This window comes from Triturus cristatus, chromosome 9 (genome assembly GCF_964204655.1).
Source record: "Triturus cristatus chromosome 9, aTriCri1.1, whole genome shotgun sequence".
Classification (NCBI taxonomy): domain Eukaryota; kingdom Metazoa; phylum Chordata; class Amphibia; order Caudata; family Salamandridae; genus Triturus; species Triturus cristatus.
In genome coordinates, this window is record NC_140592.1 from 1030345235 (window position 1) to 1030367254 (window position 22020).

A 22020-nucleotide genomic window follows, 5' to 3' on the forward strand; every position below is an offset into this window, starting at 1 on the left:
CTCTTGCTGGAACTGCCGCAACACCAGCCTCCAAACTACCACCACGTCCACTGGGGTAGGACGTAACAACCTCCGATGCATTCTACTCAACACCTGCTCTGCTCACAAACATGCCATCGAACTATGGGATCTACTCGACTCCTCCTCCCCAGACGTCGCCTTCCTGACGGAGACCTGGATGAACCCCTCCTCGGCACCAAACATCGCCATAGCCATCCCTGACAGCTACAAGATCACCGGCAGGGACCGCAACAACAGAACAGGAGGAGGAATCGCCATCGTCCACAGAAACACCCTCAGAATCTCGACCAGCACCGACGACACCCTCAGCGCCGCCGAACACCTGCACTTCCAGATCCACACCGACCCAAACACCACCCTCAGAGGAACCCTCATCTACCGACTCCCCCAGACCCCGGCCGCAGTTCAGCGACTCCATCGCCGACTTCGTCAGCACACACGCCCTTGCATCCACGGACTACATCCTCCTCGGAGACCTGAACTTCCACCTCGAGAACACCAACGACAGCAACTCCACCACCCTGCTCGACAACCTCGACAACCTCGGACTCAAACAGCTCGTCACGACTCCCACTGACTCCGCCGGACACTCGCTCGACCGCATCTTCTCCGCCAGCAACCACGTCACCTTCAACCACACCACCGAACTCCTCTGAACCGACCATCGCTGCGTCCACCTCACCTTCAAGAAGCCTACCACGCACCATTGCACACAACGGGGCCCCCACCACAGCTGGAGCAAAGTCACGGAAGACCAGCTAGTCACCACCCTCGCCCGAAACCCACCAACGGAGACGACCGACACCGACTCCGATGCCCGCAACCTCAGTCAATGGATCGACCACTGCGTCAACACTCTCGCCCCGACCAAGAAGCCCTCGAACAGACCCACCGACAAAAAAGCCATCTGGTTCACCGCCGACCTCCAGGCATCCAAGCAGGCCTGCCGTAGGCTCGAGAAGAAGTGGCGTCACGATCTGACACCGGACAGCAACACAGCCTACAAGAGTGACACCACCAACTCATCCGAACCGCCAAAAGGACCTCCTTCAAAGAGCGCATCGACAATAACGCACACAACAGCAAAGAGCTCTTCAACATCGTGAACAAACTCTCAAACCCCAGCTCCAACGACATCCCGCCATCAGAAGACCTCTGGACTCCCTAGTCACCTTCTTCCACCGCAAGATCGCAGACATCCACGACAGCTTCAACAACCAGGCCCCCCCGACAGACACCGACACCTCAGACTCACCGCCCCCAAGCCACATCGACCCCCTGCTTTCCTGGACCCACGTCAACGATGACAACACCATCAAAATCATGAACACCATCAACTCCGACTCACCATCCGAACCCCTGCCCGCACCACATCTTCAACAAAGCAAGCTCCACCATCGCACCCCATCTCCGCAAGATCATCAACAGCTCCTTCAAGACCGCCACCTTCCCGGAGAGCTGGAAGCACGCAGAGATCAATGCCTTACTCAAGAAACCCAAGGCAGACCCCAAGGACCTCAAGAACTTGCGGCCCATCTCCCTACTCCCATTCCCGGCGAAAGTCATCAAGAAGATTGTCGACAGGCAACTGACCTCCTTCCTCGAAGAGAACAACATCCTGGACCCGTCCCAATCTGGATTCAGCAGCAACCACAGCACCGAAACAGCCCTCATCGCCGCCACCAACGACATCAGGGCCATGCTGGATAGCGGAGAAACCGCGGCCCTCATCCTCCTGGACCTTTCGGCCGCCTTCGACACAGTCTGCCACTACCCTCCGCACACAGCTCCACAACGCAGGGATCCGTGACAAAGCCCTGGACTGGACCACCTCCTTCCTCACCGGCAGAACCCAGTGTGTCCACCTCCCCCCATTCCTTTCTAAAGACACCAAGATCATCTGCGGTGTACCCCAAGGATCGTCCCTCAGCCCTACACTCTTCAACGTCTACATGGCACCGCTCGCCAACATTGTCTGATCGCACAACCTCAACATCAGCTCATACACCGAAAACACCCAGCTGATCCTCTCCCTCACCAAGGCCCCCATCACCGCCAAATCCAACCTCCACGAAGGAATGAAGGCCATGGCAGAATGGATGATGAACAGCCGCCTGAAACTGATCTCGGACAAGACGGAGGTCCTCATCATCGGATCCACCTCCTCTGCCTGGGACGACTAATGGTGGCTGGCCGCACTTGGAGCTACACCAACGCCCACTGACCATGCATGCAACCTGGGGGTCATCCTGGACTCAGCATTGTCAATGACCCAGTAAGTAAACGCCGTCTCCTCCTCCTGCTTCAACACCCTCCGCATGCTCCGCAAGATCTACAGATGGATCCCCACCGGAACCAGAAGGACGGTCACCCAAGCCCTCGTCAGCAGCAGGCTGGACTACGGCAACGCTCTCTACGCAGGAACCTCAGCCAAACTCCATAAACGACTACAATGCATACAGAATGCCTCTGCACGCCTCATGCTTGACATCCCCCGCCACAGCCACATCACAGCCCACCTAAAAGACCTGCACTGGCTCCCCATCAACAAGAGGATCACCTTCAAACTCCTCACCCACGCACACAAAGCACTCCTCAACACCGGACAAGCGTACCTCAACGAACAACTCACCTTCTACACCCGAACCGCCAGCTTCACTCCGCTAACCTCGCCCTCGCCACCGTCCCCCGCATCCGACGAGTGACTGCCGGCGGCAGATCATTCTCCCACCTCGCCGCAAAAACCTGGAACACCCTCCCCATTGCCTGCGACGGACCCAGGACCTGCTGGCCTTCAGGAGACTCCTCAAGACCTGGCTGTTCGAGCAGTAGCAACACCCCTGTCCCCCCCCCCCAGCGCCTTGAGACCCTAACAGGTGAGTAGTGCGCTCTACAAATGAAATTAATTGATTGATTGATAGGGGAAAATACCACAGCTACAGATACATCACCACCTTGCTTCTTTTTTGTCTTGTTTTGATTTAAAGACACCTCTTTGGTTTATGCACACAGTGTGCAGGAGTGGTGTTAGAACAGTCACTCTAACGCTGACCACTTCCCATTTAGGCATTTGTTAAAATGTTTATCATATTAGAGTTAAAATAGGAACATCGTATCCCTCCTCCAAATTATGGACTTTCCCCAATGTTTCTGAGTCTGAAGTTAGAATAGTAAATCTGACACCCGTCCCACCACCCGTATTATGCCCTTTCCCAAAATGTTGTGAGACTGGTGTTAGAATAGTAAATCTGCAATGCACTTTCACCAGTGTTTGTGGGAACGGAGTTAGAAAGGTACATCTACTCCCTCTGTTCCCAGTTTATGCACTTCCATCAATATTTCAGGGACAGTAGTTTGAATAGTAAACGGACCCCCACTCCAATGTATGCATATTCCCCAAGGACTGCGGGACTGGAGAGACAATAATACATCTGGCTCATGCCCCCTTAATTACTGTACTTTCTCCACTGTTATGAGACTGGAGTTATAATATTACATTTCACACTCCATCACCCCAAAATAATATGGACCTTATTGCGAGTTTGGCGGTCCATAGGACTGCCGAACCCGTGGTGGCGGTCCGATCACCACCACACTGCGGGCCCGCCCGCAGTATTCGGAGTGTGTCGATCAGACCGCCACAACCACCGGGATCAAGGATCCTGCGGCAGTTGCGCATCAGTCAGAAGCACTGATATGCTGGCAGTGCCGCAGCGGCACTGCCAAGCATATTAGGAGTTGCCTGTCCACCGCCCTTTTCATGGTGGTGAGCCCGCCATAAAAAGGGTGGCAGAGAGGAAACAAAGGGGGACTTAACAGGGACCCCCTGATGCTCCTAGACCTGAGGGGGCACATGTAGTGCCCTGCCCCCTGCTTTGGCCCCCCCACTTCCTGCACGGCGTGTCATGTATGCCACACTATGCAGGAAGGTGCAGTCAGTGCTGTGAATGTTAGGCTCTTCTGAGTGTTCCATTTTTCTTGGTCTGTGTCTTGCTTTCTAATGTGGACAGAGTGTGCTTGAATGGTTTATGTTGTAATGTGTTTCACCTGTTGATGAGTGTGGTATAACGTCTTGACTGTTCACTCCCTCCCCTCCTTCCAGTGGCAAGTGTTGTTCATGTGGTTGAAGCCTTGCTCATTACATTACGCGTTTTATATAACTTGAAATGAAAACAAATTTGTTTCATTAAGTACTACTTTCATACTCAAAAATGCTTTTGTGAATAGACCCCATAGTATAGATTTATTGGGTGACAACAAACGGCTTGGTTGAAATGGAAATAGCAGCCCTGAATTTGTATTTCAGGGTATATCTTGCTTACTGGGAGTATAGTATCATTGTATGTCCAAAATCAATTATTATTTGTGCAGAGGAGTATAGTTTTTTGGTGGGTTGTAGATATGAATTCTTGGCATATTGCACTTTCTTGGTTTGGTCATAGACCAAGGAGTACCGGTATGTTGTTTTGGGGATATTGGCTGTGTACGGTGTAAACCGGTCTATGGGTGGACAGGCACGATGTAAAAGTCCAGTCGACTAGCCAAAAGGAGCGTTGGGTCTATTCAAGGAAAATATCAGCTGTACTGAATATTGGTCTTCTTTTCTATTATTATCTTATACATTCTTCTTTGCTTAGGGTGAGATTAAGAGCAGTCGATGTCTCTATCAGCAAAAGTTTGGGGTGCAGATGTGGCAATCCTTTCTGCTCTTCTGGCTACAGCTCTTTTAAGGTTTGGCCCAGAGGCATCTGGCCAGCTGGTGTTAGTCTGGGAGCATATTCCTTCGTAATTGTTCCAGTGGGAGCCGCAGAGCTGGCTGAGGCTTCTCTTGAAGTCCTGGTCTTGGATTCTAATTTCTATCTCTGCCACTGAGGTCGGGCGGTTGTGCTGCCTTGCGATTTTAATGGCATCATTAATGGTGGTGGCTCTCCCATAGCATCCATTAGTGCACTTCTGCTGTGTGCATTCATGTATTGTGTTCTGTTTAGAATAGGTGTGACCTATATAGGGTAATCCAAATATACAACTTAACATTCAATAAATATATTGGCACTTATTTCAATCAGGCATGTAGTTGCTGGCAGGTGTGGCACCAGTTTGTTTGGCATGGTTTCTAAATATTTTCCTCAATAATTATTTGTGTTTTGTATTAGTTAACTCAGCATTGTTGAATGTGATTGGTCAGTAACTAGCTTCAAATTATATTGGGTTATATGTAAGCAAGTAGATGTTGCTTTTAAATCACAAAATACATATGGGGTATCTATATATTTCTGTATGATATTGTTTATATTTTTGCCCCCTCCCATTGAGTTGTTTGAAAAAGTGTATTTTGTTCTCCTATATCAAGGCATCCATGTAATTGTTTGTTGGAAATTTTTATGATGACATGTTTGTTGTCAATATTTTCCTACTTTATGTAAGGTGTTAAGGACGTCGATATTTTGGAAGTCAATGTTTAGGTATATTTTTGGATCACAATGTTTTTGGGTTACAGCTATGAAATACACCCAAGATAAGAGGCCTGGGGCCTTAAAGTCGTATTACCCACAGCTGTTAGTTATCCTTCGGTTCATTGTCTGTCAGAATATTAAATTCACAAATATTGACCTACAAAAATATCGTCTACAGAGTAGCATACTAACATATTGTGAAGTTAAGTATTTACAGGTAAGTAAGGGTTTACTATTCTTAATTCCACATCTACAAACCTTTACACAATATTTGTGATCAAAGTATGTAGATGTGGACCATCTTGTGGTGCAAACAGATGTGAGGCCGGCGGACCCCATCACTCACTAGTTCATTATGACACAAACCCACTGACACTACAGCCATCCTTTGTGCATGTCCCAGACATGATGAGGTCCAGGGATCCAGCTTACGGTGACTAAACAGACCTTTTATGTGGGAGGTGGTAGGCAATATCCCACATACGTTCAGGTTTTTAAAAAGGGCCTGTACCGTTGATATAAGCATGCACGGCCACCATTAGTCACTGTGTTGTCTGGGCTGTGAGAGCCGCTAGTCACTTTTACTTAACAAACATTGAAAATGCAATAGGTCTCGCCTTTTATTAAGTTAAAGCCATTTGCTTTGCTATACAATACCATAAGCAAAGCAAATGGCTTTAACTTAATCAAAGGCGAGACCTATTGCATTTTCAATGCTTGTTTAAAACCTGCTGGTGGGAACTCCTTTATCCTCTGCAGAAATGTGCTTGACAGCAGCTCCTTCTGAAAGGTTGGGCACTTCCATTAGGTGTTCACTCTGGGTCTTTTGCAGATGACTAACCTTTTGCGCCCAGCATATAATTCCTATCACAGTCACACTCTTGAGTTAAAAGCGATCTTTATGGGGGTGGTGGATGATTTCCCTTGAATGCTTCATGGCAGGATCGGCCTAGTCTAGACCAGCAAGACCACTGGAGTGTGATCACTCAGGTGCGCTTCAGAATACACTGGTCGACAGACTCGGTTCACTGACATGTCCATCCTGGATGGGGATGTGGCAAGACCCATGCTACCTCAGAGGGTGAGCCTTCTCAGCAATGGGATAACTTTTTCCATCCATTCACATAATCCTAGGATGGCTGATTCCCTGCCATAGTTGCAGGACAGCCACATGCAATTCATTCATGTACACTGGTGCTGAGTGGAAATGATTGAGATAGTCAGTGGTTATCCTGAAACTCTGGCCTGACCTGAGCCCACCTTATTCTCAGTTGGATACTCCTCCCCTAATCTCTGACTTCGGTTGCTTAGTTCAGGAGGCACAAGCCAGCAGCAATGTTGTGCTTTCTTTCTCAGGTTAAATTTGACTTGAGCTAAGCTGCAGAGAAGCAATCCTCCAAAGCATGGGACTTTGGTTATAACACTAGGTTCTTAAGAAAAGCATTCGTGTCAGGCAGCCTTATGGAGTCCTGCAGATCTCATTTAGTAGCAACTGGCAGCGATAGGAATGTAGATGATCAAGATTTCTCAATGCTAAGAATGGAAAGCTAGGCTGGACCTATTCATGGCCACTGAGAAAGTCTCATGTAAGGCCAGATGGTGCCTAAAAAATTCACTAAGGTATAGGGTACCTGGTTACGTCATTATGGAAATGAATTAGGATGTAGCGTTGGACAGGTCAGACACACAGACTCATGTTGAGTGATGACTCCTGCACTAATGTAATATGTACATGCTGCCTGTCAATGTAGAGTTTGTGGACTCCAAACTGAGTCGATGTATCTTGTGATCTGAAGTATAATTGCTCTTTTGTATCTAAGCTATGTTTGGTGTTTCCTTCGGATTGTTGCGCTGCTAAAAATATTAATTACAAAAAAAAAAGATTTCTCAATGCTGAACCGAGTGTCAAAAGACATTTTGATTGGGTTCACTTTTGTACTGCTGTTGGAACTCAAATCCTGTGTGCAATTTAAAAAGTTGTACGAGTTCTAGCTAATAACTCCTATGAACCTATAGTACCCAGTGATATTTAACTGGTGCTATAGAATACTGTGCATGTCACCCCGCAATGCTGTCTTTTGTTCAAGTGCAAGGAGGATAATGGCCGTGGCCAATGCAAATCATCCTTTTACAGGAAAACTTCAGAAACCAAGTAAGTCCTAAGACAATCTTAGCCAGGATTCTGCAGCTCCTATAACAGATCAGGCTGCCCTAGTGGATTTATCCAAATGGCAAGAAATCTAGTCATGTTGCCCTCTGCAGTGTTCACAAGCTTCGCTCATGTGCCTTGATGTCCAAGAAAGTCTGTCTGAAATGTGGATAGCGGATCCCCACAAAAATGACTGCCCAGTTTGGGATGAAAAGTAAAATATGTGCCGGAGAAAGGGGCAGTTTCACAGAATATGAAGCACTCAGAAGAGCGCTAAAAGGCAATATTCACTTGTAACTAGTCATTACAGAGAGTCAAATAGTGTGACTTAAAACAGCAAAATCACACCTCAAGGAAAAGGCACAAACATGGTGGATTAGTCAAGATTTGAACGTCATCAGTGCACCCTTGCAAGAAACCTGAAAGAAGAGGCCGGAATTTGTGTGGAAATGAGATTGTAAAACTGCTTTGTGTTATCAAATCCTAATCACTGAAGTGAACTCCATGGCATAGCATAGCTTGATCCTGCAGTGCCTACAGAGCTCGTTGTTGATGACAGTTCTGTGATCTTGGGCAGCACCCTTGTGAAACGTGAATACGTGAAACAAGTTACCATATCACTGCACATGCCATTCCAAACCTAACGAAACATGAGAAGGCCTGCTCACATGCTGAACAAGAGCCGCCCAGCTTCCCACATGCACAGCCTGCACCAGAAACAGCCCTGAGCTGCAGGAAGTGAGCTCATAGGAAAGAGGCAGGGATCGGGGGAGAGGAGGGATGGAGGGTTAGGGGGAGGGTCCGGGGTGTGTTTGAGGAGGGCCCGGGGGCGTGCACACCAGGAGGAGGGCACAGGGGGCGTGCATTAACACTCGCAAACACTGCCAGGCACTGGACAGAGAGTGTCAGAGGCAGGGATCGGAGAGATGAGGGACGAAGGGTCAGGGGGAGGGTCCGGGGGGATGCACTCGCACTTAAAAACAAACACAACTGGGGGGGGTCACACTGGAGGGAGGGGGCCCGGAGGGTCAGAGGGAGGGAACTGGGTGTGCACACCTGGCGGAGGATCCAGGAGCAGGGCCAGGGGGCGTGAACTCACACTTAAAAAAGAATGTGCACTAAGTTCCACGCCGTACAGGAAAAGCATTTCCAAAATGGAAAATGGCGTCGGGCTGTCCACAGTCCCTATGGACTACGGACACACGAATGCTGTCTGCTATGGACAAATGGAAAGAGCAGCCATGTTTGTCCATGCAGACGCATGCATGCAAGCCCTTGGCAGAATCGATTCCAAAAGGTACTCGCAATAGCGAGAGCAACGCATGCGCTGCTTTCGCTAGGCGAGACCTAAAAAGGGTTCACTTTTGGTGTCCCCTGCCCTGAAATGGGAGAACCCTCATAGACGTGCATGATTGTCGAACTCACTAGAGAAAACCACACAGGCCTCTTGGAAACTGGGCAGGGCAGTACTGATTAAACAATACCATGCAGAGGACTTTTGTTACAGCACTTGACAAATATTATCTTTGATCATTTGCAGGATTCGTGCACTTATTATTTTGTATGTTTGCTGAGCGAAGCTCCCTGCGTTTTAACGAGGAAACAGTATTTGAAATCTTTTATCATAATTTGTTTATATAATTCAGTCGTAGCTAGCAGGTGACCCCGTGGCAGGTGTCACTATTTTTGGTAGTCCTTTCTCTTCATCCAACAGAACTCTGCATGCTTGCATTTCAAAGCCCATAGTTATAACAGATAAAGCAAGACTACAAGCCCCAGCAACACGTGTTAGTATTACCTCCAACTTAACGGTGCATAAGTTATCTCCCACTGAAGGACACACAGGGGATATTTACAATAAAATGTTGGAGCCCAGTGTTACTCCAAAATTGGTAACGCCGCGCGCCGAAATTTTTTTAGCGAAGGGATGTGCCATATTTACACAAATACGGCACACCCTTGCGCTTCCCCTAGCGCTGGCGCTAAAAAGCTGCCTAGCGCCAGTGCAGACACCCTTGCACCATGTTCCAAAGGTGATTGTTTATGTTCAAGAAGGGACACCTTCCTGCACATAAACAATCTTGAAAGGTGATTTGCTGTTTTTGTGTGTGCTGCAGAATGCAGCACACATAGAAAGAGCAAAATACGAGGAGAAATTAATAATTTCTCCTTGTATCACCGGTCTAAGCCCAGGTTTTACCTGGTCTTAGTTTTTGGTGCTGCCCCTTCCTTGTGAATATGGGTCAGCACCAAAAAGCAATGAGTGTTGTGGCGGAACACCCACTGCAACACCCATTGCACGTCCCTTTCACGCTAAGTGAATCGTGAAAAGGGGCCTTATTTACAAGGCAGTGATAAGCCACGTTAAGTGGCTTAACGCCACCTTGTAAATAAGAAGGGGATATTGCCACCTGAACGTCGTGACATCCCCTTGTAAATATGCCCCAAGGTTGAGATGTCCCTGGCTGGGATTCAAACTCATGACCATCAGCACAACACACTCAACTCACAGACCCATTTTGTCTGCTTAAAACCCCTTAATTCCTTTCCACATTTGTTCCATCCATCTCCAGCAGTTTGCCTGCTAAAATATCTAAAAAGGGGAAAATGTTTTGTGCACACAAATAGAAAGGGGCACAACATTTTACCTGGCTTGTGGAACCAAAATATATGGTGGGTGTATCATCTGCTGATGTCTTGGCATTGAGGCTATCTTTGCAAAGTGACAAACCCTCATTTTACTGTACATGTCCCCTTGATCCTGTGCCTGCCTGCCTGCCCCAGTGTTGGTATCTCCTGTTCATCCATTTCCAAGCCTATGGGTTGTACCACTCTGGCCTAGTATCTGTGCCAGGCTCTCCCAATGACAAGAGTTCGACTCCTTATCCCAGTAAGATGTCGCCGGCCCAGTGTCCATGTCTCGCTCTTCTAGTGTCCGATGTCAGTGCCTTTGGTAACCTGATGTTCTATTGTCAAGTCGCATCGCAGATGTCATTTTTGTGCAGTATCTGTGTTGCGACCTGAGATTGTTTTGGCGCTAGGACAGAAGTACCAATCTGTCCCAGCATACAAGTGACACTTGCTAGGATTTGCAGAATTCCCGCCCCATTAATGTAAAGGAGGCAGCACTCCTATTGCAAACGCGTCCGAATGATTAAGAATGCAGGGGTGGAGGTCTGCGGAGCTCAGTTCCTGAATATGCAATTGCAGCACGGTGAAACTGTATTCCTTTAATGGGCAAGGGCTGCAATACAAAAAACCTGCATGACATGGGTGGGAAATGGAACTGAGAAGACTGCAGTCCAGTGGAGCGCTGTCTGCTCCCACTGAAGTCCAAGGCTGTCTTTCTCAAAGTGAAGCGGTCCCTCACAGACAGCTCCACTTTGCAAATGGATACCGCTCCCCTTGAGGTGTATGTGGCGAATCAAAAGCTTGCAAGGAATGGTTGATGCACCTTTCATATGTGAACATTGCAATTTGTAAACCTATTAGCAAGTCACAAGGACCCTTTAGTGCATCTTGCTTCAGCTCTTGCACTTTTAAAACTTGATTTTGTGCACCCTACAGGTTTGCGGTACAAAATAGGATTGTACATAGGGGCCTCAGTTCTTTGCTAGCACATAAGGCCCGCCCATTCAGCCTGTGTCCTGCCTATGGTTTACACACAGACTCCACACAGTCTCCATCTTTACCCTTAATTACTAAATAGTCCCTGTGAAGAAGTGTGATGGTGATGGTGGTTCTGGGATTCCGGGAGAAGCCAACGACGGCCTTGAAGAAGGAGGTGAAATGATTTAAGGAGGTTTGGGAGCCTTAGTCTTAGGATGAGCTGTTGAATGCCCTGGCAGCAGATGTGGAGGTCCTGGGAGGACGTGTGGAGACTGTGGTGGTATGAATGCCCTGGCAGCAGATGTGAAGACTGTGGTGGTATGAATGCCCTGGCAGCACATGTGAAGACTGTGGTGGTATGAATGCCCTGGCAGCAGATGTGGGGGCCCTAGGAGGACGTGTGGAGACTGTGGTGGTATGTATGCCCTGGCAGCAGATGTGGAGGCCCATGGAGGACGTGTGGAGACTGTGGTGGTATGAATGCCCTGGCAGCACATGTGAAGACTGTGGTGGTATGAATGCCCTGGCAGCAGATGTGGAGGCCATGGGAGGACGTGTGGAGACTGTGGTGGTATGTATGCCCTGGCAGCAGATGTGGAGGCCCTGGGAGGACGTGTGGAGACTGTGAGGGAATGTGTGGAGGTTGTGGAGACTGAGGTGGCTGGAAGAAGCTGCAGAGGTGTGGTGTGGGGGACCTGGGGGAGGTCGAGAGGAGGCCTCGAGAGGTAAAGGAGGACTCAAGAAGAGTTAGAGGCACCGGGAGGAGTCATGGAAGCCCAGGAGCAGGCAGCGAGGAGATCCTAAAGGATATGTGGACTGTAGGCCCTGAGAAGAAGGAAAGTGCTCCTGTGAGGAGTTAGGTCACAAACAGCCTCGCACATGAAATATAACAGGAGAGCAGTAACTGAGGTGATGGTGACCTCCCACGAGTCTCAGGACAGCAATTTACATCTCCATTTCCTTGCTGCCCTTGTGGGGCTGAGCAAGAGCATAAACCGGAACGCGCCGGTGCCTTCTCAGCACAAGGGCATTCGATCTCAGATTAAAAGCGCATAAACATCACGTTCTGAGCATAAAACTGTGCAGGTGTGTGACAGCGAACCAGGGCTCTACAAGGTGAATAGATCCCGTGACACTCATGAAAGTCAGCTGCTGGTAGGGATCAAAAGCCATACAAACAGTGCTTCTCAACATAGGCCCAACAAGCAGGAAATACATATGAAAGTATGTGTGTGTGTGTGGTGTGCACCGTGCAGCTCAGCGTGGGTATATGTAAAAGAGGCAACTAAACTGTGTGTGTGAGTTTGCCTGCACAATTAATGTGGGGCAACATGTGTGTGCTTTCGAAGAGTTTGGGAAGCCCTATTCAGGGGTGAGGTTTGCGAGTGTCATGTTTGTGGGCACATGGCAATGGGGGGTGCTTTGCAGGAGGGTTGTGTGTGTAGGCATAGAACAGGAATGTCCAACCGTTTCTGCAATAAAAGCGACTTATGTTAAATGAAAAACATTCCAAAATCCTAATATTATGACCACATCAAACAAGATGACATTAGTGACCACCATATGGAAGTTTTGCCCTCAGTAAACACGTTCGTGTGTCAGGCAGGGTTTTCAGCACTAATGTAAAAAAGAGCTTTGCCAGTTTGGAATTCCAAACCATGGGTAATACAGAACAGCCATGGCTGCAGTGCCCCTGCCAACAAGGTAAAAATGTTAGTAATAAGTCTTACCAATGCCACATGATGTATCAATCAATATCAGATTTATATATATTTTTAAAATGCAACCATTTTTCGCCTAATAGTTTAGGACTTCTGAAAATAAACACATTTTCATCTGAAATACACTTTATTCAATTTCGATATACATATATTATTTTATCCAAGCAAAAGCTTCTGATTTATTAGGCTGGACTGGACACAGGAAAGCTACTTACAAGTAGCCGGAGAGATACTTGTTGGCGAAGCCTGGCGTAGAGGATTGTGGGTGCTTTGCATAGCTGGATTATGTGACATGGAGTGATCTGCAAGGGGGCATGTAGTGGTGTGGTGTGTCCTGTGAGGGCGTATGTGATTGAGTGTGGTGACAGTTGGTGCATTGGTGTGTTTAGGAGAGATGTGTGCAAGGTGTTTGTACTTGTAGTAAACTCTAAGTTGGTGTGGAGGAATGTTTAAGTTCAAGAATGGCGGTACATGTGAGAAGAGGGTACACAGTGTGTCTGTATGTATGTATGAGGGATGAGTATACAGAGTGTGTGTGAGAGAGAGATACAATGAAGTGCATGAGTGCATCTTGGTGAGATGTGCTGTGCTCTGTGTGAGTGTGGAGTTACATGGATGCAATGTATGGCTTTTATGAAATATGTGCGAGCGCGCTGCATGGGTGGAGACGTCTGTGTCAGTATAGCTCATTCTAATTGCACTGTCCATTGTGAGCGTGTGTGTGTTGAATAGGTGCACTCTATTTGTGCAGTCAGTAGTATGCGTGAATCATGTGTGGGCATTACGGTATGTGTATGACGTGTATGTGTAGTGCGAGACGGTGTCCTGTGCAGCAGGGTAGGTATTGGGAGGGCATCATGATAAGGGATGTGACCTGCATTGGTGTCTGTACCCTGAGAGGGTGCAGAGGTATGAGGTGCCTATTGTGGAGGAACGTTGGTGCTCTGTGCCCGTGTACTTGGTAAGAGTGTTTGATCGTCATGGGTAAAAGCAGCGGCATTGTGGTGCCCAGTGTGGATGCGTGTGGTTGTACATGAGTAAACTCTGTGGGTGTAGGTAGTCATAGGGGGATTCTAGTGGTATGTTTTGGTGCGGGTGCATATGGTCATATTGGGACTCCATTTGTGCATGTGGAAATATGGATGTATGGGTGTGGAGAGATAATGGTGACATGTAGCTGTGGATTCATTCAGTGCAATATGTCAGTGTGAAGATATGGTGTACTTTATGTAGGTGCAAGTGGTGAGATAGGGACTACCTCTATAGATATAGAGATTTGGTATGTACATATATGTTGATATAAGGGCACCTTGTGTGGGTGCGATGGGCTGCCCTCCACTGATGCAAACAGGAGTGACCTGGTCTGCTGACCTTACCTTATGGGTCAGCGCTGTGTGCAGCAGGTACCCGGCCTGAGTGTGCACCAGACCCTTGGGCTTCCCAGTGCTCCCCGATGTGTATAGCAGGAACAGCACGTCCTCGCTCTCCATGGCAACCGGAGCACATGTTATGTCCTCCTTCATCATTTCCTGCCATTGAGATTGGAGAAAAGGGAAGAATAGTTCATAAAAACTATCAAAGAAGGAACAAAACAACTTAGGGGGAACTAGCCAGAAATCCTACCAGCCAACTCCATGAGGTCGATGGCTTCCAGACTTCCTTAAACTGCATGTAGGAGAGGCTTGTAGGGGAGGCTTGCCTGGGGGATGTGTGACAGGGAAGATCAATGGGGTATAAATTTAGGAGAGGTGTCTGACAAGGAGGCTACATAAGGGTTACCCCCAGAGAGATATTGATTTGGTAGACCAATGAGGGTTACCAAGGAGGATCAATGAGAGTAACCTCCAAAGAGATCTCTAGTGCAGTGCATCAATGAGGGTAACGTCCATGTAGGTGACAGCTGTGAAGGCTGACGGATGGGCAATCTCTCGAGAGATGTCTACAGTGAAGGTTCAATGCAGAGGTAACCTCAGGACTGATTTTACCAGGGAGGATCAATGAAGGTGTCTTTAAAAAAAGTTGACTGAGTACATCAGGGAGGGATACTGACTGGAGAGAATCTGCTATGAAGCCTCAATGAGGGTAATCTTAGGAAAGATATCGGCTGAAAAGGATCTATTAAGTGTGACCTCTAGGGAGATGTCTGCCAAGAAGTATCACTGAGAGGTAATCACCTGACATATGTTTGATAAGGAGGATCAAGGAGAAGTAACGTCAAGAAGGAAATCTGACCTGGAAGATTAAAGATTCAGTAGGACACTAGAGCAAATATTAAACCTCAACGTAGGTATGAATTAAATGGTGAAAATAGGATCTGTAAAATTAAACATATGGAAGGAAGGACGTGGTGACATCAACCAGGCTACTTTCAGCCATGAGACCTGTCACCCAGGGCCAAAGTTCTTAAGCAGACCTCAAAAGTAGGCAACCTGTGCAGAGAAGAAAGCAAATCTAGATAACCTAGGAGGTATACTACAAACAAACCTACACTTCTGTGAGGGCAATAACATTCACAGTCTATATTGCTCCAAGAGCATTACAGCTCCTTGAATACGATGCTCTGGGGGCAGTACCATCCTCACACTGTGGTGCTCAGGTCAGCCTGCTTCCCTCCCTGCTGTGCTCTGTGGGTAATACATTTCAGAGTCTGTGGTGGTCTGAGAATTGAGGCCAAACGTCCCATTTTTCCTCAGGATTATCCTATTCTTGGATGGTCTGTACAGTTACCAGTTGGTGCGGGACACAATTTGTCATGTTTTTTCCTCATCATAAAGGACAATGCAGCCTTGAGGGCTGTGAAGCCCAGAGCTGATTCAGTAGGGTATGAGACAAGGGAGCAGGTATGATGCCTTGACCGTCCATGATTGGGTGAACCTTGAGCAGCTTTGCATATTATAAACAAGAGCTGCACAGATCTGCTTGTGAGGGGACTGCATTGATGTATAGGAAGGAGCTGCAGCACTGAAGGGCTCCTGCACTACACAGCTTTAGGAGCAGGTTTACCTTTAAAGTGCTAATCGGGAGAAATGTAAACGCATATAATGAGGTGCCTTGTCCAGCTTGGGAAGAGATTTAACCAGGAAGGGTTTGCCCTAAAACATTACAGTAACCCAGTTCAAATGACCAGTCCAGTCCTGGACTCGCCACAAAAAAAACCTGTATCCTCTTCTTCAAAAGATTAATGAATTTGACCAATTTTACGGCTTGAAGTTTGACATTTCTGCATAACTTTAGTTTAGTTATAATGTAAGAGAAAAGATAGAACTTTAGCTAAATAATGTGTTATGATGTTTCATTAACTAGGGCAGTGGTGGACCAGGTAGTCGTGAACTGTCAACTATTTTCATGTTGGTATTCTAAGGTTGAATTAATGTAAGACAAAAATCTGCAGTGAGGCTTCTCCTGGGGGCATGTTCTTGGTGCTCATCTTTTACTGAGCCTGGTTCGATGTTCTCACATACTAGTATAAACCAGGACAACAGTTTAGGGAGAACATGATTTACCCAAGACCAAGCAATTTGTTAAGTAGGAGAACTAAGTCCCCCATGTAGGGCTGCTTGTTTCAAGGCAATAACATTCCCATTACACAAGATTTTTCTTAGTAAAACTCTGCTGCAGAAAGGGAACCGGCGGGAGAGCTTTCTCTTACATCGCAGCGAAAACCTGGAACGAGCTTCCGGTGAACATCAGACGCTCCCCCACCCTGCACACGTTCAGGAAGGACCTCAAGACTTGGCTCTTCGACTGACCCGGAGCTGCCGCTCCTCCCTCCCCCCCACCCCCGAGCCTTGAGACCCTCACAGGTGAGTAGCGCGCCATATAAACCCCTGATTGATTGATTGTCGCAGTCTCCACAGGGTGATATTCAATATGAAGTGGCTTTCTGTCCCGTTTTGTTGTCTCCCAATTACTACCACAGTTTGGACTGATCATAAGAACTTTGAGGCGTTACACAGAACAGGAGCAGAGGTCCATTTTTGATGTTCAAAAAGTGACCATCCTGTTTTCCTCAGTGTACAATTTTCCCAGAATGCTAGACTGGGATTGGGGCAGTTCTGATGGTGAGGTTGGGGCACTGCCTTCCACAGGAAATTGCCACCATGTTGGGTACAAGCCCCAGATTTATCAATGCAGTGCCAATTAACAGTATACCCTGGTAAGTGGGTAAAGCCAGGATAAGAGTTCAAGTGACCTAATGCCCTCACTATCGACTGCTCATTGGTCCACATCTAGTATGTAGGAGGGGTAGATGTGTATCTCTGCATCAGAGAATTATCTTCTTGGGGATCCTGTCAGGGTGTTTCTTATTTCAGCCTGTACCATACTATTTTCTAAGCTCTCTCAATGTTTGAAGATGAGGGAAAAAAGGAAGAGATGATTAGTGGGCAGTATCCATGGTTTATACAGTCATCTACCATTGGCATCCCTTGGCCTGAGTTACTATTCCAATTCCAATTGGTTAAGCAAGTTCCTCCAGTAGTACACTGGCCTTTCCAGTGGTAGTGATAGCAAGCAGGCAAGGCTAATTCCACGAGGCGACAAAGGGACTTCAATTAAGAATGAGTATAACAAACTAATAATACTCAAATACAATGCCTGTCAGACATACATTTTTAAAGAGACTGTAGGGCTAATTTAGAGGGAGGCAGTTAGTAACCTAATCCCAAAAATGCACTCTGCGAATCATTATCCCTCGCATATAAATGTCTTCTGATGACTCGGTGCATGCAAGTGAAAATACAAAGGTGGTCACTCTAGTTCTGAATGTAGTAGAATCCCCTGCCTTTGGTGGTCTGAGGGTAGGGCACTTCCGACAGGATAGTATAATCCGCAGGTTATTATGGTCTGACTTGCAGAGTTGTATGCCTCATCCCAATCTCCAATCTTACGCCATAGCAGTTGCCTATTGGAGCCTTACCTCTTCCAGGAGAACGTCCAGCTCTGACATGGGCACCTTAAGATCCGTCCGCATGGCCACCAGCACCCGCTTCACCGACGGGCAGTGCTTCACTGCCTCATCCACAGTCTTCTTCAGTTCTGTGATCTTCCCACCTCGTATGCCCTGATTCACGGTGACCACCAGCTGAGACTCAGCTGTCGGGAGACAGAGGTGCACATTTTTACCACGTTCTTTAGCCATGGCCCTGTTGCTTTACTTATTCCAGACTTCATTCCTCTAGATTGACGTTTCTCACTGATTGATCAATATCTTCCTCCAGTGTCCCCTCCACATGCCACATTATCCTAAAGTCCTACTCAATCCAGAGCTCTTCCTTCACGAACCATGGCTCCCTCTATCTCCCACTATCGCCCATTGACAACCTCCCTGTCTTCCAGTGCAGGGTGCAGACACGCGCCCTACAGAAGGGAGGGGCAATGAAGTCTTAAAGAACACCAGGGGTCACAGCAGTATGAATATATGTGACCACCCTTAGTCACAGCACACATTCCCCAGATACAAGCCCACTTGTATTTTGCCATTCACTAATATACACCAGGAGCAAAGGGTCACCTGCCTGACCACCGGGGCAGAAAGCCAGTTAGTTTAACACTGAAGAAAAGGGCTGACTGAGGAGGCTTTTCTGTAAATCATGTATTTTCAAATTCTAGTTTTATTTGCTTCCAAGAAGCTAAAGCCAGAAATGAATGTTCCCTTCATGCAGAAGAAGGTTGGAGAGAAGGCTGGAGAAGAATGGCTGGAGGGAGGGTAGACCACCCCTGTGGTGGCCAACAGTATATTTGTTAATGTCCATGAAGGCCCCTTTCAGGCCTTAGAGTCTCCCTGCAGAGAGCCAGGTCACACTTCGAGTTCTGCCCAACGAAGGCAGAGGAGGTCACACTGCCCTCGTATTAAGCAGAGTGTGTCCGAGCCTTGCTGATTATCTTTTGCAGTCAATACCTTCCTCTTATTTTCCTGAAATACTTTAACATTTGGTGATTTAGGCCCAGATTACAGATTGTGTGGATTAATATTTACCAATACAGTATATAATACATGATACTGATCCAAAAAAAGGAAAGGGTTAAGAGAGATGTCAGAAGAAAAGGCACAACCATACACATTAGATCTTTTTGTAAAGAATGTTTATCTTTTATATAGCAAAAAAAGTTTTATAAGAAGTGGACATAAATACACAATACAGATTGACAATATTCATACGGTTTACAAATAGTGTCCCAGTGAAAAAAATAAACCTAAACAAACAAATGACATAAGGTGCAACATACAAAAAAGGTTTCCATTTTTCTTTACAAAGGCAATCATAAACAGTTAGTAATTCCAATTAACAACACCCAAGCATTCTGAGTGTCGATTAAATGATTTGCCTTTCACGTCAACGGCGTTTCGACCCTATTCCAATTAAAGGGTCTCGTCAGGACAGTCTAATATAGGGACACCTGAAAAAGGGGATAAGGAAAATGTTTGTCAAAAAAGAGATCCTTAGTCTCAGAGGAGGGGATTTTTAGAGGAGCATTGATATTAAGTCTATCTACCTGGTCGTCCAGGAAGGAATCTAACGTTTCAGTGTACGGTGACACCGTGCTCAAGGTGAAAATAAAATACTCACAGGTACCCAGCCGGGAACTGCGTGAGAACAAGGAGAAACCATTAATGTCAAACCCATTATCCAATAATAATTATCATCAAGATACTCATGTTTTCTACTTACCCCTGTGAGAAAGGACTCACGAAGAGGCAGTAGCCCGCTATTTGTATGTCTATTCCTCGAATATGCTCAGTGCGAGGGTCTAGTAGTATATATCACCCACGAAGGCTGCAAACGCGAACTGCTGAATAGCTGTCGCTTCGTGTCCAATCAACTATTACAAAAAGATAAAGAAGGGGGAGATGTAGTCGACTTCCGGGGTTGGATAATCTGTAGGGGAAGAGATCTAGTGACACATGGGTCCAATGGATATGCAAAAAGCGAATATTTTGTAAAAAGGTACAGTAATATAATCGTTGTTTATCGAAGAGTTAACTATGGATGGAGGCACATATCTCCTTCGATAAGAAATTTGAAACAAGCCTTCTTGTATTAAAAGTCATGCATTTTTATTACTTTTTATTTTTTTCAAAATGCTTAAAATGGTTAGTAACATATTCTCACTACATTCTATGGAGTTTTGGTGTTAGGCTTTTCATAAGATTTGTAGTTGTTCACTGTATATTGTCCACAAGTACGATTCAATAGATACCGATATGTGTTATAATTGGTGACCGAACAAGAAACCTGATATTGTTAACAATTGTATTTTTCTGAATTTATTTGTCAAGAAATCAGGCTCATTGATCTAAGCCCCACAAGTCCCTCGACGTAATACATCTGGTGACCCAGCGATGTGAGGCGAAGGCTGCTCTTACTTCATTTAATGGTTCTAAACACTATTCGTTTACAACTTTATTGACAACCCTTGTAAAGACGTCATTCACTCGGACCGATAGCAGATAGAGGTTACTTAGCAACGTCACGCGCCTTCCACTACAGGCATATTATCATTGGAGACTTTGGATTGGTCTTCCGCCAGCGAATCACGTTTAAATATTTCCCTATCCCTACCAATCGCTGTGATCGTACCTAGCAGACAGAACTCTGTTCGCCTGCTGCAGCATTTCACGGGACATTCATATACCCGGAAGCAAGGAAGAGAGGTATGAAGAGCGTTGTCGTTTTCAATATAGGTTACTTCTGCAAATGATAGGTTATTTTCCAACCCCGGAAGTCGACTACATCTCCCCCTTCTTTATCTTTTTGTAATAGTTGATTGAACTCTTGGACACGAAGCGACAGCTATTCAGCAGTTCGCGTTTGCAGCCTTCGTGGGTGATATATACTACTAGACCCTCGCACTGAGCATATTCGAGGAATAGACATACAAATAGCGGGCTACTGCCTCTTCGTGAGTCCTTTCTCACAGGGGTAAGTAGAAAACATGAGTATCTTGATGATAATTATTATTGGATAATGGGTTTGACATTAATGGTTTCTCCTTGTTCTCACGCAGCACCCGGCTGGGTACCTGTGAGTATTTTATTTTCACCTTGAGCACGGTGTCACCGTACACTGAAACGTTAGATTCCTTCCTGGACGACCAGGTAGATAGACTTAATATCAATGCTCCTCTAAAAATCCCCTCCTCTGAGACTAAGGATCTCTTTTTTGACAAACATTTTCCTTATCCCCTTTTTCAGGTGTCCCTATATTAGACTGTCCTGACGAGACCCTTTAATTGGAATAGGGTCGAAACGCCGTTGACGTGAAAGGCAAATCATTTAATCGACACTCAGAATGCTTGGGTGTTGTTAATTGGAATTACTAACTGTTTATGATTGCCTTTGTAAAGAAAAATGGAAACCTTTTTTGTATGTTGCACCTTATGTCATTTGTTTGTTTAGGTTTATTTTTTTCACTGGGACACTATTTGTAAACCGTATGAATATTGTCAATCTGTATTGTGTATTTATGTCCACTTCTTATAAAACTTTTTTTGCTATATAAAAGATAAACATTCTTTACAAAAAGATCTAATGTGTATGGTTGTGCCTTTTCTTCTGACATCTCTCTTAACCCTTTCCTTTTTTTGGATCAGTATCATGTATTATATACTGTATTGGTAAATATTAATCCACACGAGCCATTGTTTCCTTACAACACATAATACCCAGGCTCCTTGTGGGTAGGGTCTCCTTGTTTCTCAATCAAACAGATTACAGATTGAGCAGAGAAGAGTTCCTGTGTGGAACTGTTGTGTGCTCAATCATGGGTAAACCATTGTTTTGGTACTTAGATTTGCAGGGTGGGGGAACAGCAGACATGATTTTACTAGCTAGAAAATCCAGCTGCATTAGGAATGAGCTGCAATGCATCCTGGTACTGCTCCCTTTACCCCCGCCCAGCCCCATTGTGTGACACAGAGGCAGCATATAATGCTCTCTCCCACCTCTCTTTCCCTCTCCCACCATCCCCCACACGCTCGCCCCGCCTCCTACCATGCACCGGTCTGCCTCCTTACAGATGGGAGTAAATATGAGCGTTAATCCCCATGGGAAAGGGAATACCCTGCT

At 46.4% G+C, this 22020-nt stretch overlaps 1 protein-coding gene across 1 annotated transcript in view; it reads right to left on the bottom strand.

Annotated features, from left to right (window-relative positions):
- Positions 1–22020, bottom strand: part of LOC146799276 (acetyl-coenzyme A synthetase 2-like, mitochondrial) — a 172445-nt gene that overhangs the window by 95766 nt on the left and 54659 nt on the right. Inside the window, exons 4-5 of the mRNA XM_085626771.1 lie at positions 17872–18047; positions 14330–14482 (exon numbers count right to left, since the gene is read on the bottom strand). Of these exons, the coding sequence (XP_085482897.1) occupies positions 14330–14482; positions 17872–18047 (329 nt within the window). The remainder of the gene's footprint in view (positions 1–14329; positions 14483–17871; positions 18048–22020) is intronic.